Here is a 19,578-nt window from a genome sequence, read left to right as displayed (position 1 = left end):
CCTACCTACCAGTATACACACACACACATTTTATTTCAGGTATATTTAAATATGGTCATTAAACAAAAAATATGTATTACAATTTATATTTATATAAAATAAATATGTAAATATTATGTTTCTACACTATGTTGTGTGTGTGTGTGTGTGTGTGTGTGAGTGTACAGTTTTAAAAAAAAAATGAAAAGTAAAAAAAAGGTGATATGGATGAGATCTTAGATAAAAAAGAAATGATGCATGATGGCAAAGTTTTCCACTGTCAGTTTCATGTCACTGTTTTTAATGTGTTTATTATCTCCATAATCAAGTATAGAGGAAGTACCAAGACTTTGAATTTGTGGCTTCTAACAGAACTACCATGCATTTGTTTTTTTAAACCTTTTATCTTTGTGAAAGAAGACGCAATCGAACACAGAGATTCTCACGAAACTGCTGTGACCCAACTAACATCACAAACCTACACACCTTCCATGTTGCAAAAAGTCATGTTTTGTTGCAGCTATGATTCAGCGGTTCACACTAACAGCTTCTATGCACATGAATGCACAAAGAATACAAGGATCTAGAGCATTGTGATATATGAATGTATCAGTACACCCCTGAGTTTGAATAGATTTTAGATTGTAAACAGCTCGTTTTGAGGTCAACCTCAATCTGACTCACTTTTCTTCTTAACACTGAAAAATGGCCCTTATTAATGAAATGGATCAAATACCACAGCCCCTGGAAACTCACCAGTTCTTGGTTGTTTACCGCTCGCTGGTTTTCTTCGAACAGTGAAGAGTTCTTGGAAAATCTTAGCTGTGCAAAGAGCGTTTCGAGCCCCTTCAGCTCCCTCATACATTCCATTATAGCAAGCACACACTCTACAATACAAAACTACAATAGCCTCACCTCTGTTTAGCAGAGTACATTGTCCTTCACAGCTAAAGCGTAGTGCAGTAGTGTTGTGTGTGACGTACCATCTGCACTTCATCTGCTCGTGTCTTAATTAGATTTTGAGTTCAGTGGTTCAAGGTATATTTACTCAGTGTATATCTCTCAGCTATCTCTAATCTGAACTCTTGAGCATACTATTTATGAATTATGCAGTTTAAACATTATAATTTGTCTCACAATCTCCACCACATTCAGATCCGGCATTAACATTTGTTTCATATCCAGATAACTTAAGAAGTTTATTTTCTTAAAGTGCGCTCACATTTACCATTGCTCACTGGATGAAATTCAATCATTTGCTCATGTTACTCACATGAATTTGCCGTACTGAGCTATGCTTCATATATCTCTACGTCATTGACCAACCTTGGACCTTGTTTTCACAATTTTAACAAATGTTTTATATATTTTCTTTTATTTCATGAATATGCCTTTATTTTCTCTGTAACCTTTCACAGTATCAGGTCAGGAAGTAAAAAAGTGACTGGTAAAATTTTTCTTTTCTCTCTCTCTCTCTCTCAGGACCTCTCTGGTCTGGATGATCTGTCGATCTTCTCCCCTCCGACCGACTCTTTATCTGAATACACAGTTAACAGCTTAATCAACACTGACATGCCTCCCAATGTGCCCACGATATGGGACATCAAAACATCACCAGCATCAGTCCCAGAGGTGAGGCTAATTCCTGACAGCAAATACACGCACACTTATTCCAGTCGTGGTTGTGGCCTAATGGTGAGAGTCGGACTTGTAACCTAAAGGTTGCGCATTCGATTCTCAGGAATTGTTGGTAAGGGGATTGAATAACCAGTGCTCTCTTCCACCTTCAGTACCATGACTGAGGTGAGACCCCTGAGCAAGGTACTGAGCCCCCAACTGCTCCCTGGGTGCAGCAGCAATATGGCTGCCCACTTCTACTGTGTGTCTGCACTTGGATGGGTTAAATGCAGAGCATACTCGACCACACATCACTTCACTTCAAATGTTAATGTTTAACTTAACCAGTTGTTTACAGTCGTTTTTGGCATTGGTGCTGAATATTATTTCCGTAGTACGAGAAACCACACCTGTGAATGACACACCCATGAACTTTGTTCCTGCTCTGATAGTAAAGCATGTGATTTTTTTCTATTGGCTTTAACTTTCTCTTTCAATCTCTTTTGTTTCTCTGTTTCCTCCTCAGTTGAATTCCAACAGGTTTCAAGGTTTAAACTCGTTGGATGACATCACTGCTATCATTAATACACCACCCATTGGAGGTTATCAGGTAACTCCCAATCAACAGTTGTTAATTGCTCTTAATAAGGATTTATTATAATACTAATAAAGATACTATTTAATAATAAAAATATATTTTTAGAAAAATATATTAGTAATAGTATTTTCTGTAGTGTTTAAAAACAAATATTTTTACTAAAATATAAATATAATTTCTTTAACATGTAAGAAAGATTTTAAGGTCTCTTTCTGTAAAGTCAAACGGTCTTTCTCTTTCTGTTTTTCTTCTCTTTCTTCATCTTATCACGTGTTTACACAGAGACCCCGAGCACAGCCAGAAGAGGAAGAGGAAATCGAAGTGGAGGAGGCAGAAGAGTTAGGCCATGTTGACACCTTTGCAGTCTACAGGCCCTCTAAATGTTAGTGTTGCCTTTATGTACACATTTAATGGCTATTACTGGAAGATTCATATTGTATTCACTCTCTGTATTGCTGTCTCAGCCAAGATAGGAATACCCCATCCAGACCGAGTGGTGGAGACCAACACTTTATCCAGTGTACCTCCTCCAGAAATCACCTACACCCTGTCCATCCCAGAGCCCACCATCAACAGAGGCATGCTGTCTGCCTTGCAGCTGGAGGCCATTATTTACGCCTGCCAGGTACCCCTGACCAGCTTTGCCTTAGTTAAACATGCACAACAAAACCTTAAAATAAAACAACGGACTGAACTCAATAATATTGTTTAAAAATATCCATGTATATTTGATAAATAATATTTATTTATTTATTTAGAGGCAGTTTACAAATGACTTTTAAATCGTTTAGATCCTGCATAATCAAGTTATTTGTTTATTTATTGCTTTTATTTGTTTTAATTATTGTATTATTTAGGGCTGCAACTAACGATTATTTTGATAATCGATTAATCTGTCGATTATTTTTACGATTAATTGGTTTATGTACTTATATTTTAGTTTTTCCCATTTTTTCCCCAAGTAAATTATTAATAAATGGTCTTTATCATTCAGCATAGATTTAAGAGATTTTAACCATTTTGCACTGTCATATCCTCATCAAAAATATACCTGGAGTTGTTTTATTGTGTTAGTAATCCTTTGTCGAACTCTTCTGCAATCAGAACACTGACCCATACTCTAGCAAATTTCACAAGGAGATTTCAAATAATGTTTTCACCATGGCAGTCCTTAGACCTCCTAAAGTAGTTTAACATCCCGAACAAAGCTTATTAAGGAATCTTTCAGAACATATTTTCACGAAGAATAAGGATAAAACAGAATAAAATTGCAGTGCATTGTATTTTATTATTTACTGTGAAACAGCTTTATAGCTTTTGCTGTGAAATTGTAAACAATCCTTCAAAAAAAGTGCCAATGGCATGAAACCTGAATGGAACTCACAATTTAAAGTAAAATCCATCAGAAGGTTGTCCAGAAAAAAAAATAGGACACACACAAAAAACCTGCTGTGTGAAAAAGAGCAGTGAATAATACTTAGATATACTTCAAATATCTACATTTACCTCTCTCATTCAGTCATAATTAGGCTGCACGCCTGAATTTTGAACTGGTAAACGACAAACTGATCACAGAACATGTTTGTAAAGCTTTAAATGTTAACTGTTAAAAAGCAATGTTATCAGCTTTTATGACTAAACATTTGCCAACAACATTGTACTGGAGAATCTGCACAAATGAAAGTCTTACACGTTCACAAATCACGCCTAAAAACGCGTGGAAAACGCTAGGCGCACCGCTTTCTCCTTCTTTCCAAAGCGCTCGCGCAGAAGCGCCCCTGAGGCGTCTGCCTTTGCTAAGCAACCATGACGTGCTCTCTCCTTGAAGACGCGGAAATTTCAGCAAAGGATAAATGGATTTGCAGCTCAAAAAATCGCTTGCAGTAGCTCTGCTACTAAATTTATTTCAAAATGGAAATCCATATACAACCATATATATGATCAGCTGTTCCTTTCATCTTGACTGAGCTTTTAACGTTGTTACGGGAAAGGATGAAGCTGATTGGTTAGTTGTTGTCACATGACCCGCGGTGCGGTTGCTGCATTCTGAAAAGTTGAAATGTTTTTAACTCGATGCGGTGCGGTGTTGGAAATAACGAACTTGAGCACGCAAAAGACGCGATATGTGAACGTCCCCTTAAACAGTGCAGTAGTGCAGAGTTTACAGGTTACTCTTCTTTTTTAAAGGCTCAATGTAAAGTACTCCCACATCACACTGAATGCTGCAGACATAGACATCATGGGTGCTTCTCAATTCATATTTGTGCATCCTCGTTTCCTTTCCTCGCTTCCTTTCCTCGTGTCTTAGCTCCACCCTTTCAGGATGCGAGGGAAGGACGCAAAGTGAAATGATTTATCCTCGCTCCCTTCAGCGTTACTTCAAAGTGTCATCAGCTGTAATTAAAGGGATCTGCCCTTATGTTGTTAAAGTTTGTTAATGAAGACATTCATAATAAATATTAATAAAGCAAGATGCCCTGTTTGAAATATATGACATGCATGGTTTATTTGAAGTGAAAAGGTAAAATATAAATAAAAATTGTTACAACAGATGTGAAGGGGGAGGAGAATTTATACGTGCGTCACGTTAAGTCGATAAAATACTTCCGCATAGGATACACCTGTGTATCCTCGCTCATCTCTCCTCATGAAGCCTCCTCCCTCCTCGATCCTCGACTCCTCGTGGTGCAATTAGAGAATTGAGATGTCCTTCAAGATGGCTGTGTTCGATCGGTTTCCGGGTCATAGGATGGAGGACGGAGGAGCGAGGAGACGAGTAGGGATATTGAGAAGCACCCCATATGATGTCTATGGCTGCAGAGACGCTGTTCGGGAAGCACGTGACATAAAACAAGGCCAGCTATTGGCTATTCGCTACTTCTCCTGTTGTACTGGCTGAGTAAAACCTCCGGTGGCTCATTACTGCCACACTTTGGTCACCGCGGATTTGAAATATGCACGAAATGAGCCGCTTACGGCAAATAAAAGTTATTTAGCAACGAATCGATGACTAAATTAGTTGACAACTATTTTAATAATTGATTTTAATCGATTAAATCGATTCGTTGTTTCAGCTCTAGTATTATTTATATAAATTGTTTTTATTTATTTATTGTTTAACTCTGAGCCTATTTACAAGCCATTTTTAAATTGTACATATCCTTATTTATTTGTTTATTGTGTAATTTGTTTGTCATTTTTTTTATACCGCTAAATTACTAAATATATTGTATTATTTATTTGTTGATTTATTTCCTTTATATAATGTTTTATTTTGAGATTATTTACAATTTTTTTTTTAAATCTTTTAGATCCTGCATAACTGTACGTGTTTATTTTTGTTTTATTGTGTTATTTGTTTTATTAATTGTATTATTAATTTATTATTTTGTTTCATTATTTATTTTCTCATTTTAAAGTTTACCAACCTTATTTGTCAGGCAGAACTTTTATGACCAACATTATTTACTATAAACTACCTGCTGAGCCTTTGACATCTTCAAATGTTAATAATTTGGAATAACTAATTAAAACAATAAAAGCATTTAATTAAAACAAACTTATTTAGTTATTTTGATATAATCAGCTACTATATATATATATATTAGGGCTGGGATAAACGATTATTTTTTAAACGATATCTTTTCGATGCATCGATTAATCTAACGATTAATTTTTTCCAGACCGATTCGATTTCGATTATCTCCCCATTAATTGACTACTAACTACTTTATACATGTTGATTTACATATCTGAATGAAAAAAACATGAATTCCTTAACATTGCAATATATGTTTATTGCTCTTAAAATTACAAAATAAAAGACTGACTAAGAATGCATTACTTTGCACTTGTATAGAGATAGCATTCAATAAAACCTTGAAGCCTTAAAAACACATAGCTTACTGAAACAAGCCTACTGAACACACAGGGCCTAGCTTACTGAAAAAAAAGTTCTTTCAGATGAAAATAACAACAACTTGATGTCTAACATTTAATAAAAAAGGTCACCCAAAATACTTGTTTAGAGCAGTTGAAAGAATACAGTAACCAATATAAACTTGAGGGCTTTAAGCTAATACAGAGTGCTTTTCCAAAAAAAAAGTGGGAGCCAGCAGCCTGTCATGGAGAAAAAAAAATCTCCGAATGCTCCACGTGAAACTTTGGCGTTCCGCCCTTTTTCTATCGTGTCTAATGATTTTGGTTAATATGCACGAGGGAGAGGGAGAGAGAGAGAGAGAGAGAGAGAGAGAGAGAGAGAGAGAGAGAGAGCAAGACAGCGCTCGTGTAGTTTGAAGACTGTGATTGCGCGGAGCCGGGGCTCTCTCTCGTACGCGCCCTGTCAGGCGCTGCACAGTCATTCTATTCTACATCACTCACCGATCAAATAAGGCTTTGACAGCCGCCAAAAAAAAAGATCAATGCAGAAAAACCCCTGGATTGGTTATATAACGTTGGACAGAATGTTGATCCGGCCATCGCGTATATTCAGCGCACACAGGGTAAACGTTTTGCAAACGTATTTTAGAGAAATAAAAACAGGTCGACGAATCGATGCACATATTTTGCGTCGACGTATTTTTTTTGTCGACGTCATCAATGACCTCGACGCGTTGTCCCAGCCCTAATATATATATATATATATATATATATATAAAGGTGCACTAAGCAAATTTTGTCAAATGATGTTGATATTTGAAAGCACCAAAACAAACAAGCCCATACCCCAACAGGACCTAGTCCCTATTTTGATAACTCCGCCCCACTGCTGATGTCAGAATCTGCTATGCCTACTTGCCTGAGCATATTCAAGCAAAATCTACGTAACTCACCTATCAAGTAGTGTTAATTTCGTCAGACGAGACGAGACGAAATATGTTCGTCAACTACCTTTTTTTTCATGACTAAGACAAAACGATGACAAGACTGCACCACTGTCCAAAAACGCTGACTAAGACTAAATTAACATGCATTATTGTTGACGAAAAAAGACAAGACGAAAATGTTTTGCAAAAAATAAAAACTAAGATCAAATCTCTCTTCATTTTCGTCGACAATCGTCTCTGCTTTTTCATCAACTGTTACGCCTTTAAAAATTCAGAACGAGTTTGCGGCTTCGCGCTGTTGCTCAAGTTACAGGTCTCATACTCCTGTTGCTGCCAGCCTGTGGCTGCAACACGAAACTGCTGAACACACAACACCTGAAGCGAACAAGAGTGACGAGCGCCGACGACATGCTATGTCGAAGGAAGAGGCTCGATATTTGTGTGTTATAGTTAGCAGCGGTCTGTTATCAAGAAATAAAATAGTGTGTGCGTAAAAAGAATTTGTCCACACGCCGCTCAAAAAATACAAAATAAAAAAAATTCCTGAGCGCAAGTCCACCGTCTAGGCAGGCTTTTTGTGTTAAATTATATTTCCTGTTGCTGTGCAGGCTCTTTTATTGTATATGACAGCTTATGTCCCGATGACCGGTCTTTGCATTACGATTAAAAGCAGTATCAATAAAGTAAAAAATTGTGATCAGGTTAATCATTTGTGAATGTGTCTCCTAAATCAGAATTTGAAAACCAGACACATTTAACATTTGCATCCAACAAAAATCATTCAACAAGTGTATTTTGTCAGGTAATTATGAAATTTAACCAATGTTTGAGATATGTGAAACACTTTTTTTACTGAAATGTTTATCAGTAATAATGTGTTATTTAAAAAAAAAACACTAAAAATTTTTGACTAAAATTAAAAGACTTTAGTCGACTAAGATACCTTGAGTTTTCTTTTGACTAAAACTAGACTAAAATGACGAGACTTTTAGTCGACTAAAACTTGAATGACAAAAAAGATATGTGAATGACTAAATATGACTAAAACTAACAAGGACATTTGGCACAAGACTAAGACTAAGACTAAATTAAAAATAGGTGACGAAATTAACACTACTATCAAGAAGAAACAAAGTGACCTCCGTGTCCAATTCCAGGCATTCCCGCTCCTTGAGTTCTGTCCACTGCTGGAAAGCTTCTCCAATATTTACACGGGTCCTACCTCTTGCCTGACTGGAACCCTTCTTTTTTTGTTCCTCCAAAATTTTCTTCGTTATTTTGTTTATTTTACTTTTTTTTTTTTATCTGCCATCTCTTGCTTTCTGTAATCAATCTGCTAATACCTGTCCTGTGCACTCACTGAGCGCTATTTTCTTCCTATCATTACTAGACACTCCCTTTACTGCTGTTTGACAGCGAGTGTGTTTTGGGTCTCGATCTGACATTGTGGTCAAAAGCGTTTTTTAAATTGCTTAGTGCACCTCTAATTTTATATTACATTTTAAAAGTTAAACACACACATTTTAAATTTAGCATTGCATTTCTGTCATAATCTCACAAAAATCCCTGTAGTTCCATCATAAAAACATAGTAATTTCAGCATCCCACTGATTGTTCGCAAATATTTTTATAAATAATTTTGACTTCTTTATAACACTCTACAGCAACATGAAGTGATTCTGCAGAACAACCAGCGGGCCGGCTTCCTCATAGGGGATGGCGCTGGAGTTGGCAAAGGCCGCACAGTGGCTGGCATCATTCTAGAAAACTACTTAAAGGGAAGGAAGAAATCCCTATGGTAAGCGATCTCCAGATCCATCAAGCCCTACAAAACTCCACATCAAACACCGACTCTAGAGCCATAGCCTTATCCTCCTCATCTCTCCTCCAGGTTCAGCGTCTCCAATGACCTGAAATATGACGCAGAGAGAGATCTCCAAGACATCCATGCACCCAATATAAAAGTGCATGCCTTGAATAAGGTCACTATTACTCTGCAGCTCAATCCAGCAGCCCTGTTAACGGAGATCACGTTTCCAGTGTAGCAAATTCTCACAGACCTACCTTGTAGCATTACTCAACATGGCTAACCTTAACTGTTTTCCATGCAGATAAAGTATGGAGACACAGCTACCTCAGAAGGAGTCCTGTTTGCCACCTACGCAGCACTAATTGGGGAGAGTCAGGCAGGTGGCCAACACCGAACGCGTCTGAAGCAGATCCTAGACTGGTGTGAGCCAGATTTTGATGGAGTTGTATCCTTTGCCTTCTATGTGCCTAAAATCATTTTTGTTGGCAGGGGTTTTCTAGTTTTGTGTTGCCTTAAACTCCTTGCAAATCACTTTTCCAAAATTGAAATATTAAAAGTTCAGACTTATTGAACTCTAGATACTGATTAAAATATTATATTTATAAAAATATAAATATTTATTCTGCATTAAACTGAAGATGAAATAAAAATCTGGGAAACATTTGTAAGAATTGTAATAAATATTAATAATAATAAATATGACAATATTTTAAAACATTTTTGTTTAATTTTTATTATATTTCTAAATGTTTTTTTCTAACCAGCATTAAAATATGGTTTTCAGTGTGATTCAATACAATTTTCTTTGTATAGATTTCATATCGAAGTATATATCGCAGAAAAATAAAATATCGCAATGTCATTTTTTCCCATTGTCGTGCAGCCCTAATGAAAAGTGAAGTGAAAGTGAAAGTGAAGTGACATTCAGCCAAGTATGGTGACCCATACTCAGAATTTGTGCTCTGCATTTAACCCATCCGAAATGCACACACACAGAGCAGTGAACACACACACACACTGTGAGCACACACCCGGAGCAGTGGGCAGCCATTTATGCTGCGGCGCCCGGGGAGCAGTTGGGGGTTCGACGCCTTGCTCAAGGGCACCTAAGTCGTGGTATTGAAGGTGGAGAGAGAACTGTACATGCACTCCCCCCAACCACAATTCCTGCCGGCCCGGGACTCGAACTCACAACCTTTCGATTGGGAGTCCGACTCTCTAACCATTAGGCCACGACTTCCCAATGTTTATGTTCATGTTACTTTGTTTAACAGTTGTTTAACTGTTAAAATACATTTTGTAGGAACTTATTTAATAAGAGTTAAACTTTTTGTTTCTGACCCCGGTTGGAAAAGTTTATTTATTTTTTTATAATCCTCAGAAAAATATGAGGGTGAACAATGAAGCTGGTTTTACCCTTGACAGTAGGCTTCCTTTAGATCATATTTGACGAATGCCACAAAGCCAAAAATGCAACATCCACAAAGATGGGTAAGGCCGTGCTGGATCTGCAGAACAAGTTGCCATTGGCCAGAGTGGTGTACGCCAGTGCCACAGGTGCCTCGGAGCCAAAGAACATGATCTATATGAGCCGTCTGGGGATCTGGGGAGAGGGAACCCCCTTCAGAACCTTTGACGACTTCCTCCACAACATTGAGAAGAGGTTTGCTGAGGAGCATAAACTTATTGTCTGGCAAATATGAAAAAACAGTTCTTTATGGATATGTTATCTAAATGTACTCTTCACTTATAGGGGCGTGGGAGCCATGGAGATTGTCGCAATGGATATGAAGGTCAGCGGGATGTACATTGCACGCCAACTCAGCTTCTCAGGAGTCTCATTCCGTATAGAAGAAATCAGCTTGGATGATGATTTCAAACTTGTGTACAACAAAGCTGCTAAACTTGTGAGTTGTGAGAAGAATCCCTGAAATCCAAGCCATCCCTCTCACTTTTACCTCAATGTGTATAAGTGGTTAATCTAAATTGGTCTTTAAATGCGTTACTTTGCTGTGAACATGCATCTGATACGTATATGTGATATCTCCTTTGCAGTGGGCGGAAGCTTTAGTCGTATTTATGCAGGCCGCTGACGAGCTCTGCATGAGCTCCAGGAAATCCCTGTGGGGTCAGTTTTGGTCATCCCACCAGCGTTTCTTTAAATACCTCTGTATCGCTGCCAAGGTGCGCTGCCTGGTGGAACTGGCCAAAAAAGAGTTGGAAGCAGGGAAGGTCAGTCAGATCAGTGACCCTAAACTCTATTTATTATTTGTTGCTATAGGCATTTGACAGATTTTTTTCCTCTCTCTAGTGTGTCGTGATAGGGCTACAGTCAACAGGTGAGGCTCGAACCAGAGAAGTCCTTGACGAAAACGACGGACACTTGGACAGATTTGTGTCTGCTGCCGAGTAAGTGAATTTTGGGCATCATTGAAACCTTTCTAGAAATATACAGCCACATTATGACTACTTCTTCCAGAGTAGTGCTCTTGCAGTTTCACAATGATTAAAAGGTTTCTCAACATGTTACTGTGGACATCTCACAAGCCATGTATCATTCTGAAACCTAGTGTCATCTGATTGTGTCATCATCTGAGTGTCTTCAACACAGTCATCCTATAATAACCACATTCTTAAGCCATTGGCCACTACACAAAAACAACTTTTCTAGTTGACATATTGACACAATAATGTGTTTGTGTGTTCCTCAGGGGTGTGTTTCAGTCTCTGGTCCTCAAACACTTTCCGTCAGAGAAGCAGAGAAGAGAAAAGGGAGCGGGGAACAAGAGGAAACGTGAGTAGTGTCGTACTTTAGAATCACTTTCCATACATTGCCTTTGTTTTTGGCCTCATGGTTTGATTTAACGTTCTTGCGCAGGTAAGCCACGGGGACGGCAACAGCCAAAGCAAGCCCGACAGAGTACTGATGTAACGGGAGTGATCAACATCAGTGATGACAGCAGCACGGAGTCTGACGCCATGGACAGCGACTCCAACTCCTCGCCAGACTCAGTCCAAGACAACACTGATGATGTCATCTTCGTCAATCAAACCAGCTACCAAATGGGTATGTTGACTGTATTATATGTTGCAACTCATATTATCTCCATGCATCCTGATGATTTTCCCAAAAAAGTCACTTACAGCACCTTTGAAGTACATAAGCAATTGATTTTTGCTTTCATCCTTCCTTAGCACGGTTAGAGGAGATGAAACAAGGGCTTCTCAACAAGATCGCTGAGCTGGGAAAAGAACTACCACTTAACACACTGGATGAGCTCATTGATAAATTTGGAGGTCCAGAACAAGTATCAGAGGTCATTATTTATGTATTTATTCTAATAGTCCACTTCAAAGACAAGGGTGCATCCAAGCGCTAAACATTCTTTGTGTTTATGCGTCTAGATGACGGGACGTAAAGGCAGAGTGGTGCGTCGGTCTGATGGCAGCGTCCAATATGAGTCTCGTGCTGAGCAGGGCCACACTATAGACCAAATCAACATCAAAGAGAAAGATCGCTTCATGAATGGAGAGAAGGTGAATCTCAGAAAGATAATCACCAACCTTTCAGCTCTGATTGCTTTTGTGCATCCAGTAACACAAGTGCTTTACTCACTTCAGTTGGTAGCCATTATATCAGAAGCGGCAAGTTCTGGGATCTCACTTCAGGCTGACAGAAGGGTGCAGAATCAGCGTCGGAGGGTTCACATTACCCTGGAGCTGCCTTGGAGTGCGGACAGGGCAATCCAGCAGTTTGGTGAGTCGGCAACATTACCTTATGTCTGTCTATTAAGTTTGTGGCCATGCACTAGTCATTTTGTCTATTCTAAGTGGGACAGTCTACCAGCTCCAGGCTAGATCACAAGTTCTTTTAAAAACTGGTTACACTGTCAACACCCAACGTAGCGTCAATAATTCCACCTGCATGACCAAGCCACAGCCAATAACCTTTTCATAAAAGCTCTCTTCCCATAAAGAGAGTCACTGTACAACTGCAAATAGCTGATAATATTTTCTTTTCCTCAGGTCGTACTCATCGTTCCAACCAGGTCACAGCACCAGAGTACATATTCCTAATCTCTGAACTGGCAGGCGAGCGACGATTTGCATCCATCGTGGCAAAGAGGCTGGAGAGCCTGGTGCGTCCTTGACATGCGCACTTCTAGTTTGTTTTTCCATTTCTCTGTATTATAAAAATTATAATTATATATTTTAATTACATGTTTTTGTTCGCATTTACATGTTATATCATTAAAGTGCACCTATTACGCCCCTTTTTACCAGATGTAATATAAGTCCCCCGGAATGTGTCTGTGAAGATCCAGCTCAAAATACCCCACAGATAATTTATTATATCATTTTGAAATTAACTATTTTCAGAGGAAACTGTTTTCACACACTGTTTTCTATAGCTATCTACGCTGTTATATTACCTGAACAATAAAATAAAAACAGAAAATCACTCTCTCCTCTTGACTGAAAAACTTCTAAAGCTTTAATAAGAAGACATTTTTAACTTGAATGCTGCTTTTAAATGTTATTGCGTGTAGATAAACATGGTGAATTGTGTGCAACTCACTCTCTGCTAATACAGCGTTTCAGTCAGTGGCTGTGGGCGGGGCCTAAACTATGTGATGTCACAATTCTCAGAGAATCAAAACAACATGTCTCATTATGATTTTGTTCACACACCGCAAACACACATTTATGTCCAAACACCATGTAAAAGTGGATTTTACATAATAGGTGCATATATAATATATATAATAATTATTATTATTCCAATTTCTTTTAAATAAAGTATTTTTAACCCTGTCTTTCAAATAATGTTTTACAGAATCTTTCTTTTGTTCTGACTGCAAAATATTTCGAAACACGGTTTCATTTGGCAAATTCTTAAAATTATTATGGGCCATTAATGTGTTGGAATGATATTGGGACTAGACATAATGCAGGAGATCTCATTTAAAAACCTAATAATAATAATAATTCTCTCCTCGCGCTACTTCTACTCTATACTTCTTATATACCTAAAACCTTACGTTCAAATCACTACTTTGGTCCTGAAATTTCTAACCTATGTGTTTGCTTTTCACAGGGAGCACTAACTCATGGTGACAGGAGGGCCACAGAGTCTAGAGACCTGAGCAAATACAACTTTGAAAATAAAGTGAGTAACTGTTTGATATAGAACAATGAAATTGTAAAATTGAATTTCTAAACAAAATACTCAGATAAGTCATAGACTAACCCATGATCTGTTTTGGCTGTTCCTCATAGTATGGCACCAAAGCTCTAGATAAGATTACCAAAGCCATCCTTGGTCAGATTGAAAGCAAGGTACCCCCTCCAAATTACTATCCAGGTGGCGACGCCATGTTCTTCACAGGTAAATCGGGTTCTGTGCATTACTCTGTTAAAATGTGGATATGCTAGAACCTTGATCTCACCAAAGCCACCAATGCCTTCTAATCTTAGACATGAAGCACGGTATGATGGACGTAGGCATGCTATGCAGTCAATCCCGCTTGGGCATCAACATTGAAAAAGGTAAGGTTTCTACAAGAGACTTTTGCATATCTGTTTTGTACACACTTGACACATTTCTTCACATGCTAATCACACACATCCCCATATTTCCCTTCGTCATGTGACTTTATGTGGCTTCAGACTGCAATATCACCAAGTTCCTCAACCGGATACTGGGCCTGGAGGTGCACAAACAGAACTCCCTCTTTCAGTATTTTACAGACAATTTCGACTACTTGATCGAAAAGGACAAGAAAGAAGGCAAATATGATATGGGGATACTGGGTAAGCAGCAGTTCTTCTGTTGGTGTGGTACTTTAAGTTCCATTAATCTGCTTGGCTGACGACAAGAAGATATCTGCTTTCTCTCAGATCTGGCGCCAGGCAATGACCAGATTTATGAGGAAACACAGGAGAAGTTTCTGACGGCAGGAAACCCTCAAGATGGTCAAGTTATCCTATATAAGGTGAGGTTGTTGTTTTTTTTCCAAACAAAACCACTCTTTAATGGAAGAGCTCAAAAAATATGCCTAAGGCACACAAGTTTCATGTGACACACACTACAAACATGCTAATCATCCCTTCCAACGAGAGCAAGTTTATTTTGACAGCTTACGTAATGAGGACTGGTTTAACAGCTGTTACTGTTAGCAGTTCCTTGATGGAGAATAAACCACACTGCAACCACTGTGGACCTGTCTGATGAACACTATCTCTGACAGAACTGTTTGTTTTGTTGCACAGATAAGTGTAGATAGAGGTATGACATGGTTGGAGGCTCTCCAGAAGGCCCAAACTCTCAGCAACCCGGAAGAAGGCTTCTATTTATCCCATAAAGTGAGTATATGAGCAAAAATCTAATCTTTCCAAATTTGCATGTAGTTTTCTTGTAGTAACACAGGAAAGATGGTTCCTTGGAAGAACCTTTCTGTTCAGGGGTGAAGGAGGGTTCATGTGTCATCAGAGTTTTTCCGCAGTTGTCTGATGTTGACTCTGCTGATGAACATGTTTGTGCCTGTCTCGTTTGCAGCTGAGAGGTAACTACCCATGCGTGCTGCTAGCCGTGCAGGGCCAGGAGCGCAACATGATCATCTACAAACCAAACATTGGCAAGCAGGCCCAAACGGAAAGCCTTGATAACCTCCAACAAAAATACCACAAGGTGTGTTCAAACTCTTCATCATAAATGTAATGATCAGAACTTGATCAGAGCAATGGAGACCTTCCTAAAAGTGACATGCAGCACTGCTGTGGAAAATGTCTCTGCTGCCATCTGGTGAGCATTAAAGGTTTTTAAGTTATGTTTTCTACCCTTGCTTCAGGTCACTCCGGAGGAGGCACAAGATAGCTGGGAAAACCAGTTCACTTTCTCCTTCAGGAAATGTAGCCATGCTAACTGGTGAGAAAACCTTCCAGACTTCTAACTTGATACTAGTCAAACTGAGCTCAGAGGATTTAATGTCTATGCATTTTACCTGCAGGAACGGGAGGTGTAAGAAGGTAGAGGAGGGTCAGGAGTGCTTAATGGGTACTCGATTGCGTCAGTATCACATGTTGTGTGGCGCTCTGCTCCGCGTTTGGAAGCGTGTGTCTGATGTGGTCGCTGACATCACCAATTCCAGCATTCTCCAAATTGTCCGCCTCAAAACCAAAGACAGCAGCAAACAAGTTGGTAAGTCAACCCTTCTTGAGGAGTTCCTGACTAGCAGGTTGTGATGTTCTAGGTCAGGTGTTTCAAGCTCAATTCCTGGAGGGCCGGAGCCCTACAGAGTTTAGGTTCAACCTTAATTAAACACACCTGATACAACTAATCATGTCCTTCAGGCTTATGTGAAAACTACATGGGATGAGTGTTGGAGCAAGGTTGGATCAAAACTCTGCAGGGCTCCGGCCCTCCAGGAATTGAGTTTGACAACACTGCTCTAGGCTGATAACCAAAAGTTTGTAGGTTCAACAAAAGCACTGCAGTTGTTTGAAAGAAGGCAGCATCTTGTAAATAATGTTCTCTTTTAAACCTAGGTATTAAAATCCCAGAGAACTGCGTGTCAAAGGTACGTCAGGAGTTGGCAAAGATGGATGCAGAGGTGAAGCAGCGCCATCAAGAGAAGGAGCAGCAAGCTCAGGAGCAGCAAGCTCAGGAGCAGCGTCAGGCTGAGGAGCAACAGAGGCTGATGGCACAGCGTCAGCAGCAAGAGTTTTTCTCCCAAAATTTGTTTACCTCATCTATGCCAAATCCCAGCCTTGCCAGCTTAACCGCTCGTTACATCCCCTTCCTCTCGTTGCCTTCCATAAAATACCCTTTGGAAGAAATCCTTGACTTGACGATTCAGAGATCCTCGCCATCCTCCCAAGTTAGCACTCAAGCTGACCTGGGTGTAGACAACCTCTCCAGGCAACCCGAACCTATGGTGGACAACTTAAACCTTGAAGTGTTTATTCAAGAGCAGCAGCAGCAACAACCACAGCAGGAGAGCCAGGCCACACAGGAAAGCAGTTCAGCACGGGACACAGAACTGTTAAACATGATACTGTCTTTGAACTCATTTATAACACCCCCTAGTCAGACTACTCCTGCCTCTTCCTCCTCAGATGCACCTTTGTCGGTACCCATGGTCTTGTCAAATTCCTTCTCTTCTTCCTTGTCCAACTTCACTCGCTCACTTACACCACCTTCATCATCTTCCTTGACGTCGCGCATCTCTCTCTCCCCTACGGACCAGCAGATGCTCCCAGTACCCAACAGCCACTGCAGCTCTGAAGCCATCATAGACGTACGAGAGGTGTTGAACAGCATGCTGCAAGGTGGAACAGAATCACGGCAGTCCGTCATTAAGTACCCACAACCCGAGTGAGATCCTTCCAATTGGACTCTCCTTTACACGTGCACACACTCAGGGCTGTAGTCTGACCACTGCCGGGATCCTGCTCCGCCACTGCCCTCGGTTCCACAAGCATGAGATTCTGCTTCATAAGATGGGAGGAAGTCTGGTGTTCGCTCGAGTATGATACCTAAATACTTTGTCTCCATACTATGGATAGATACCGACGTTGTCACCCCAGTTTAAACATCCTGAGGCTGTAAAGAGTATTGATTTACCAAGAGGGAAAATTATTTAAGGTTAGTTAAAAGATTTTGCTCAAAATGGAGCATGTAGGAATGAAAAGACACTCGAGGTACCATTTTGGTTCCTCATTGGAGGAACCCTCTGGGGAAGCACCAGCCACCTTTAAAGGTGCCTCAAATGTCCTTTTGAGTCCTGAGAGATCTTCAGAATATATTTTAAATGCCTCAAAAAAAAATCTTTTATAAAGGGGTCACTGGAGAAACTTTCTTTGAGTTACTAAAGGAACTGGCTGTAAGTTCCTTATCGAACATTACTGACTCTCCAAGTGTGCCTACAGGATCTCCAAAGGGTTCTACCGACGAAAAGGAACCCCAAATGGTACCTCAAGTATCTTCCAGTTCCCACAGATTCCATGTGGGTCTAGTTGAAGTTGTAAAAATCTCACATATGCAAAACATACCGCAAAGTTCACTTCGGCAAGGAGCTTAAGCTTGGTTTTGCATTGGACATTCATCAGCTTTACATTTCCATGATGAACTTCTGTTAGACAAAACACTTTTCCTGAGGAGCAAAAGAACAGGCTTCGAAATGTGCCTTTGGAACAGACAGTGGAATGTAGATGTAAACACAAACTCCTGCACTGTTCATGTGCAGATGTTTGTAACGTATTTATTGCCTTTATTTATCAGGCCTTGAAATGGTGTGCTAGTAGGAGAGCGTAACTACTTACAAATCACTTACCTGTGCAGCTGTCTCTCTGTTGTTCTAAAATAGAACAGTCTGTCCTGCTGTCCCGTCTCGCAATGTAATAAGACAGAATGGTAACAGTCTTTTAGTTGATTGATTTATTGATCCCAAAAGGAATTTAGTAGCACTTCGTCCCTTTGTTAGAACAGTATTTTCATTATGACCTAGAAACTAAAAAATACAATCCAGTGTGGATATAAAAAATAATAATAATAACATCAGAATTCATCATGTGATGCAATCCCTGGTACAGTCAAACTTTTATCTAGTTAAATTAAAGCCCTTTATTTAATAGTTTCATTGTTAAATGTTTAAAATATTTGTAAGGTGTATAACAATTTCTTGATTGTTCTTAATTAATTTTAAAAGGGACATGTTTTAGAATGTTTATATTTATATAAATATAATTGTAATTGTGCAGACAGCAAACAATATGACAAACAATTGACATTGCTCTGCTGCACTGGCTGGTTGTATGTTATGTTTTTCTGTTTATCTTATGCAGTTGATACATTTTTTTTATATTTTCACAGCAGTAGAGAGATATTAATATCGAACTGAAACCCAAATATTCACTTCAAAAGTTCATGGCTCTATGGTGTTAAAACCACTCCCTATCTCAGGATGAAATTTATGTTAAATTAGTTAGATTTTTATTTAAATCAGATAAAATATATCCAAATGTTTAATGTCTGCGTAAAGATATGGTTCGTCTCGTATGTAAAATCCTGTCGGTGACACATATTAAAGATTATTTATTTAGCCATTATTGCATATTCACTGCACAGTTTATTTTATTTATTTCATTAAAGGAGATTCTTTCAGCCAAATTTGCACTTGAACATTTTTATGTGAAATTACATGTAGTTTCTTTCTCCTGCAAATTGTCGTTACATACTCATTTAAGAATTTTAATGGTTCCATAATATTTTAGTGCATCACAGTTTTTTACCTTACAAGTGAATCACAAAGTGTCCATTTGTTTTCCCAGTGCCTTCCTAAAAATATCCAGGAAGATGAACATGTGACTTAAGTTTCGGTTATGCATTCTAATAAAGCATCTTATACAATGAAAGCACTATATGATGAGGCCATGAAACTGGGACAAAGTCAAATTAATCTCTGTTACTACATAGAAATGCATCTGACTTGCTCTGTGTATGATTTGCACTAAAACAGCATAAATGAGTTTCTGTCTGGTTTGTGATCCAGTGCTGCCATGTTTGTTTGCTCATACCCCTTCATGGGAATGTCCAATACTGTAAACCTCTCGATTGATTGGCTTTGCTTTTATATCAGTATAGCATTTACATAATTTATTGCTATGAAAGAAAAACATGCTACTGACTATGTGTATCTTGAGCGGTTTTATTTCTGTGTTCTTATGCTTCTGTCATTTTCTATAGG

General features: G+C 39.0%; 1 protein-coding gene across 2 annotated transcripts in view; it reads left to right on the top strand.

Annotated features, from left to right (window-relative positions):
- The window catches only part of LOC132131057 (protein strawberry notch homolog 2-like), a 56,900-nt gene extending 39,457 nt beyond the window's left edge, over positions 1 to 17,443 (top strand). For both annotated transcript variants that reach the window (XM_059542979.1, XM_059542980.1), the window contains 27 exons: positions 1,462 to 1,611; positions 2,123 to 2,206; positions 2,477 to 2,576; positions 2,659 to 2,819; positions 8,685 to 8,818; positions 8,912 to 9,002; positions 9,132 to 9,275; positions 10,270 to 10,493; positions 10,584 to 10,737; positions 10,886 to 11,062; positions 11,142 to 11,239; positions 11,542 to 11,624; positions 11,709 to 11,897; positions 12,026 to 12,147; positions 12,236 to 12,367; positions 12,452 to 12,587; positions 12,857 to 12,969; positions 13,929 to 14,000; positions 14,111 to 14,219; positions 14,309 to 14,380; positions 14,501 to 14,644; positions 14,732 to 14,826; positions 15,104 to 15,196; positions 15,390 to 15,521; positions 15,682 to 15,758; positions 15,841 to 16,031; positions 16,379 to 17,443. In XM_059542979.1, the coding sequence (XP_059398962.1) occupies positions 1,462 to 1,611; positions 2,123 to 2,206; positions 2,477 to 2,576; positions 2,659 to 2,819; positions 8,685 to 8,818; positions 8,912 to 9,002; positions 9,132 to 9,275; positions 10,270 to 10,493; positions 10,584 to 10,737; positions 10,886 to 11,062; positions 11,142 to 11,239; positions 11,542 to 11,624; positions 11,709 to 11,897; positions 12,026 to 12,147; positions 12,236 to 12,367; positions 12,452 to 12,587; positions 12,857 to 12,969; positions 13,929 to 14,000; positions 14,111 to 14,219; positions 14,309 to 14,380; positions 14,501 to 14,644; positions 14,732 to 14,826; positions 15,104 to 15,196; positions 15,390 to 15,521; positions 15,682 to 15,758; positions 15,841 to 16,031; positions 16,379 to 17,211 (4,110 nt within the window). In that variant the 3' untranslated portion in view covers positions 17,212 to 17,443. The remainder of the gene's footprint in view (positions 1 to 1,461; positions 1,612 to 2,122; positions 2,207 to 2,476; positions 2,577 to 2,658; positions 2,820 to 8,684; positions 8,819 to 8,911; positions 9,003 to 9,131; positions 9,276 to 10,269; positions 10,494 to 10,583; positions 10,738 to 10,885; positions 11,063 to 11,141; positions 11,240 to 11,541; positions 11,625 to 11,708; positions 11,898 to 12,025; positions 12,148 to 12,235; positions 12,368 to 12,451; positions 12,588 to 12,856; positions 12,970 to 13,928; positions 14,001 to 14,110; positions 14,220 to 14,308; positions 14,381 to 14,500; positions 14,645 to 14,731; positions 14,827 to 15,103; positions 15,197 to 15,389; positions 15,522 to 15,681; positions 15,759 to 15,840; positions 16,032 to 16,378) is intronic.
- Positions 17,444 to 19,578: the final 2,135 nt, after the last annotated feature.

This window comes from Carassius carassius, chromosome 48 (assembly GCF_963082965.1).
Source record: "Carassius carassius chromosome 48, fCarCar2.1, whole genome shotgun sequence".
NCBI classification, from domain to species: domain Eukaryota; kingdom Metazoa; phylum Chordata; class Actinopteri; order Cypriniformes; family Cyprinidae; genus Carassius; species Carassius carassius.
This window is presented reverse-complemented; position numbering and strand designations above follow the sequence as displayed.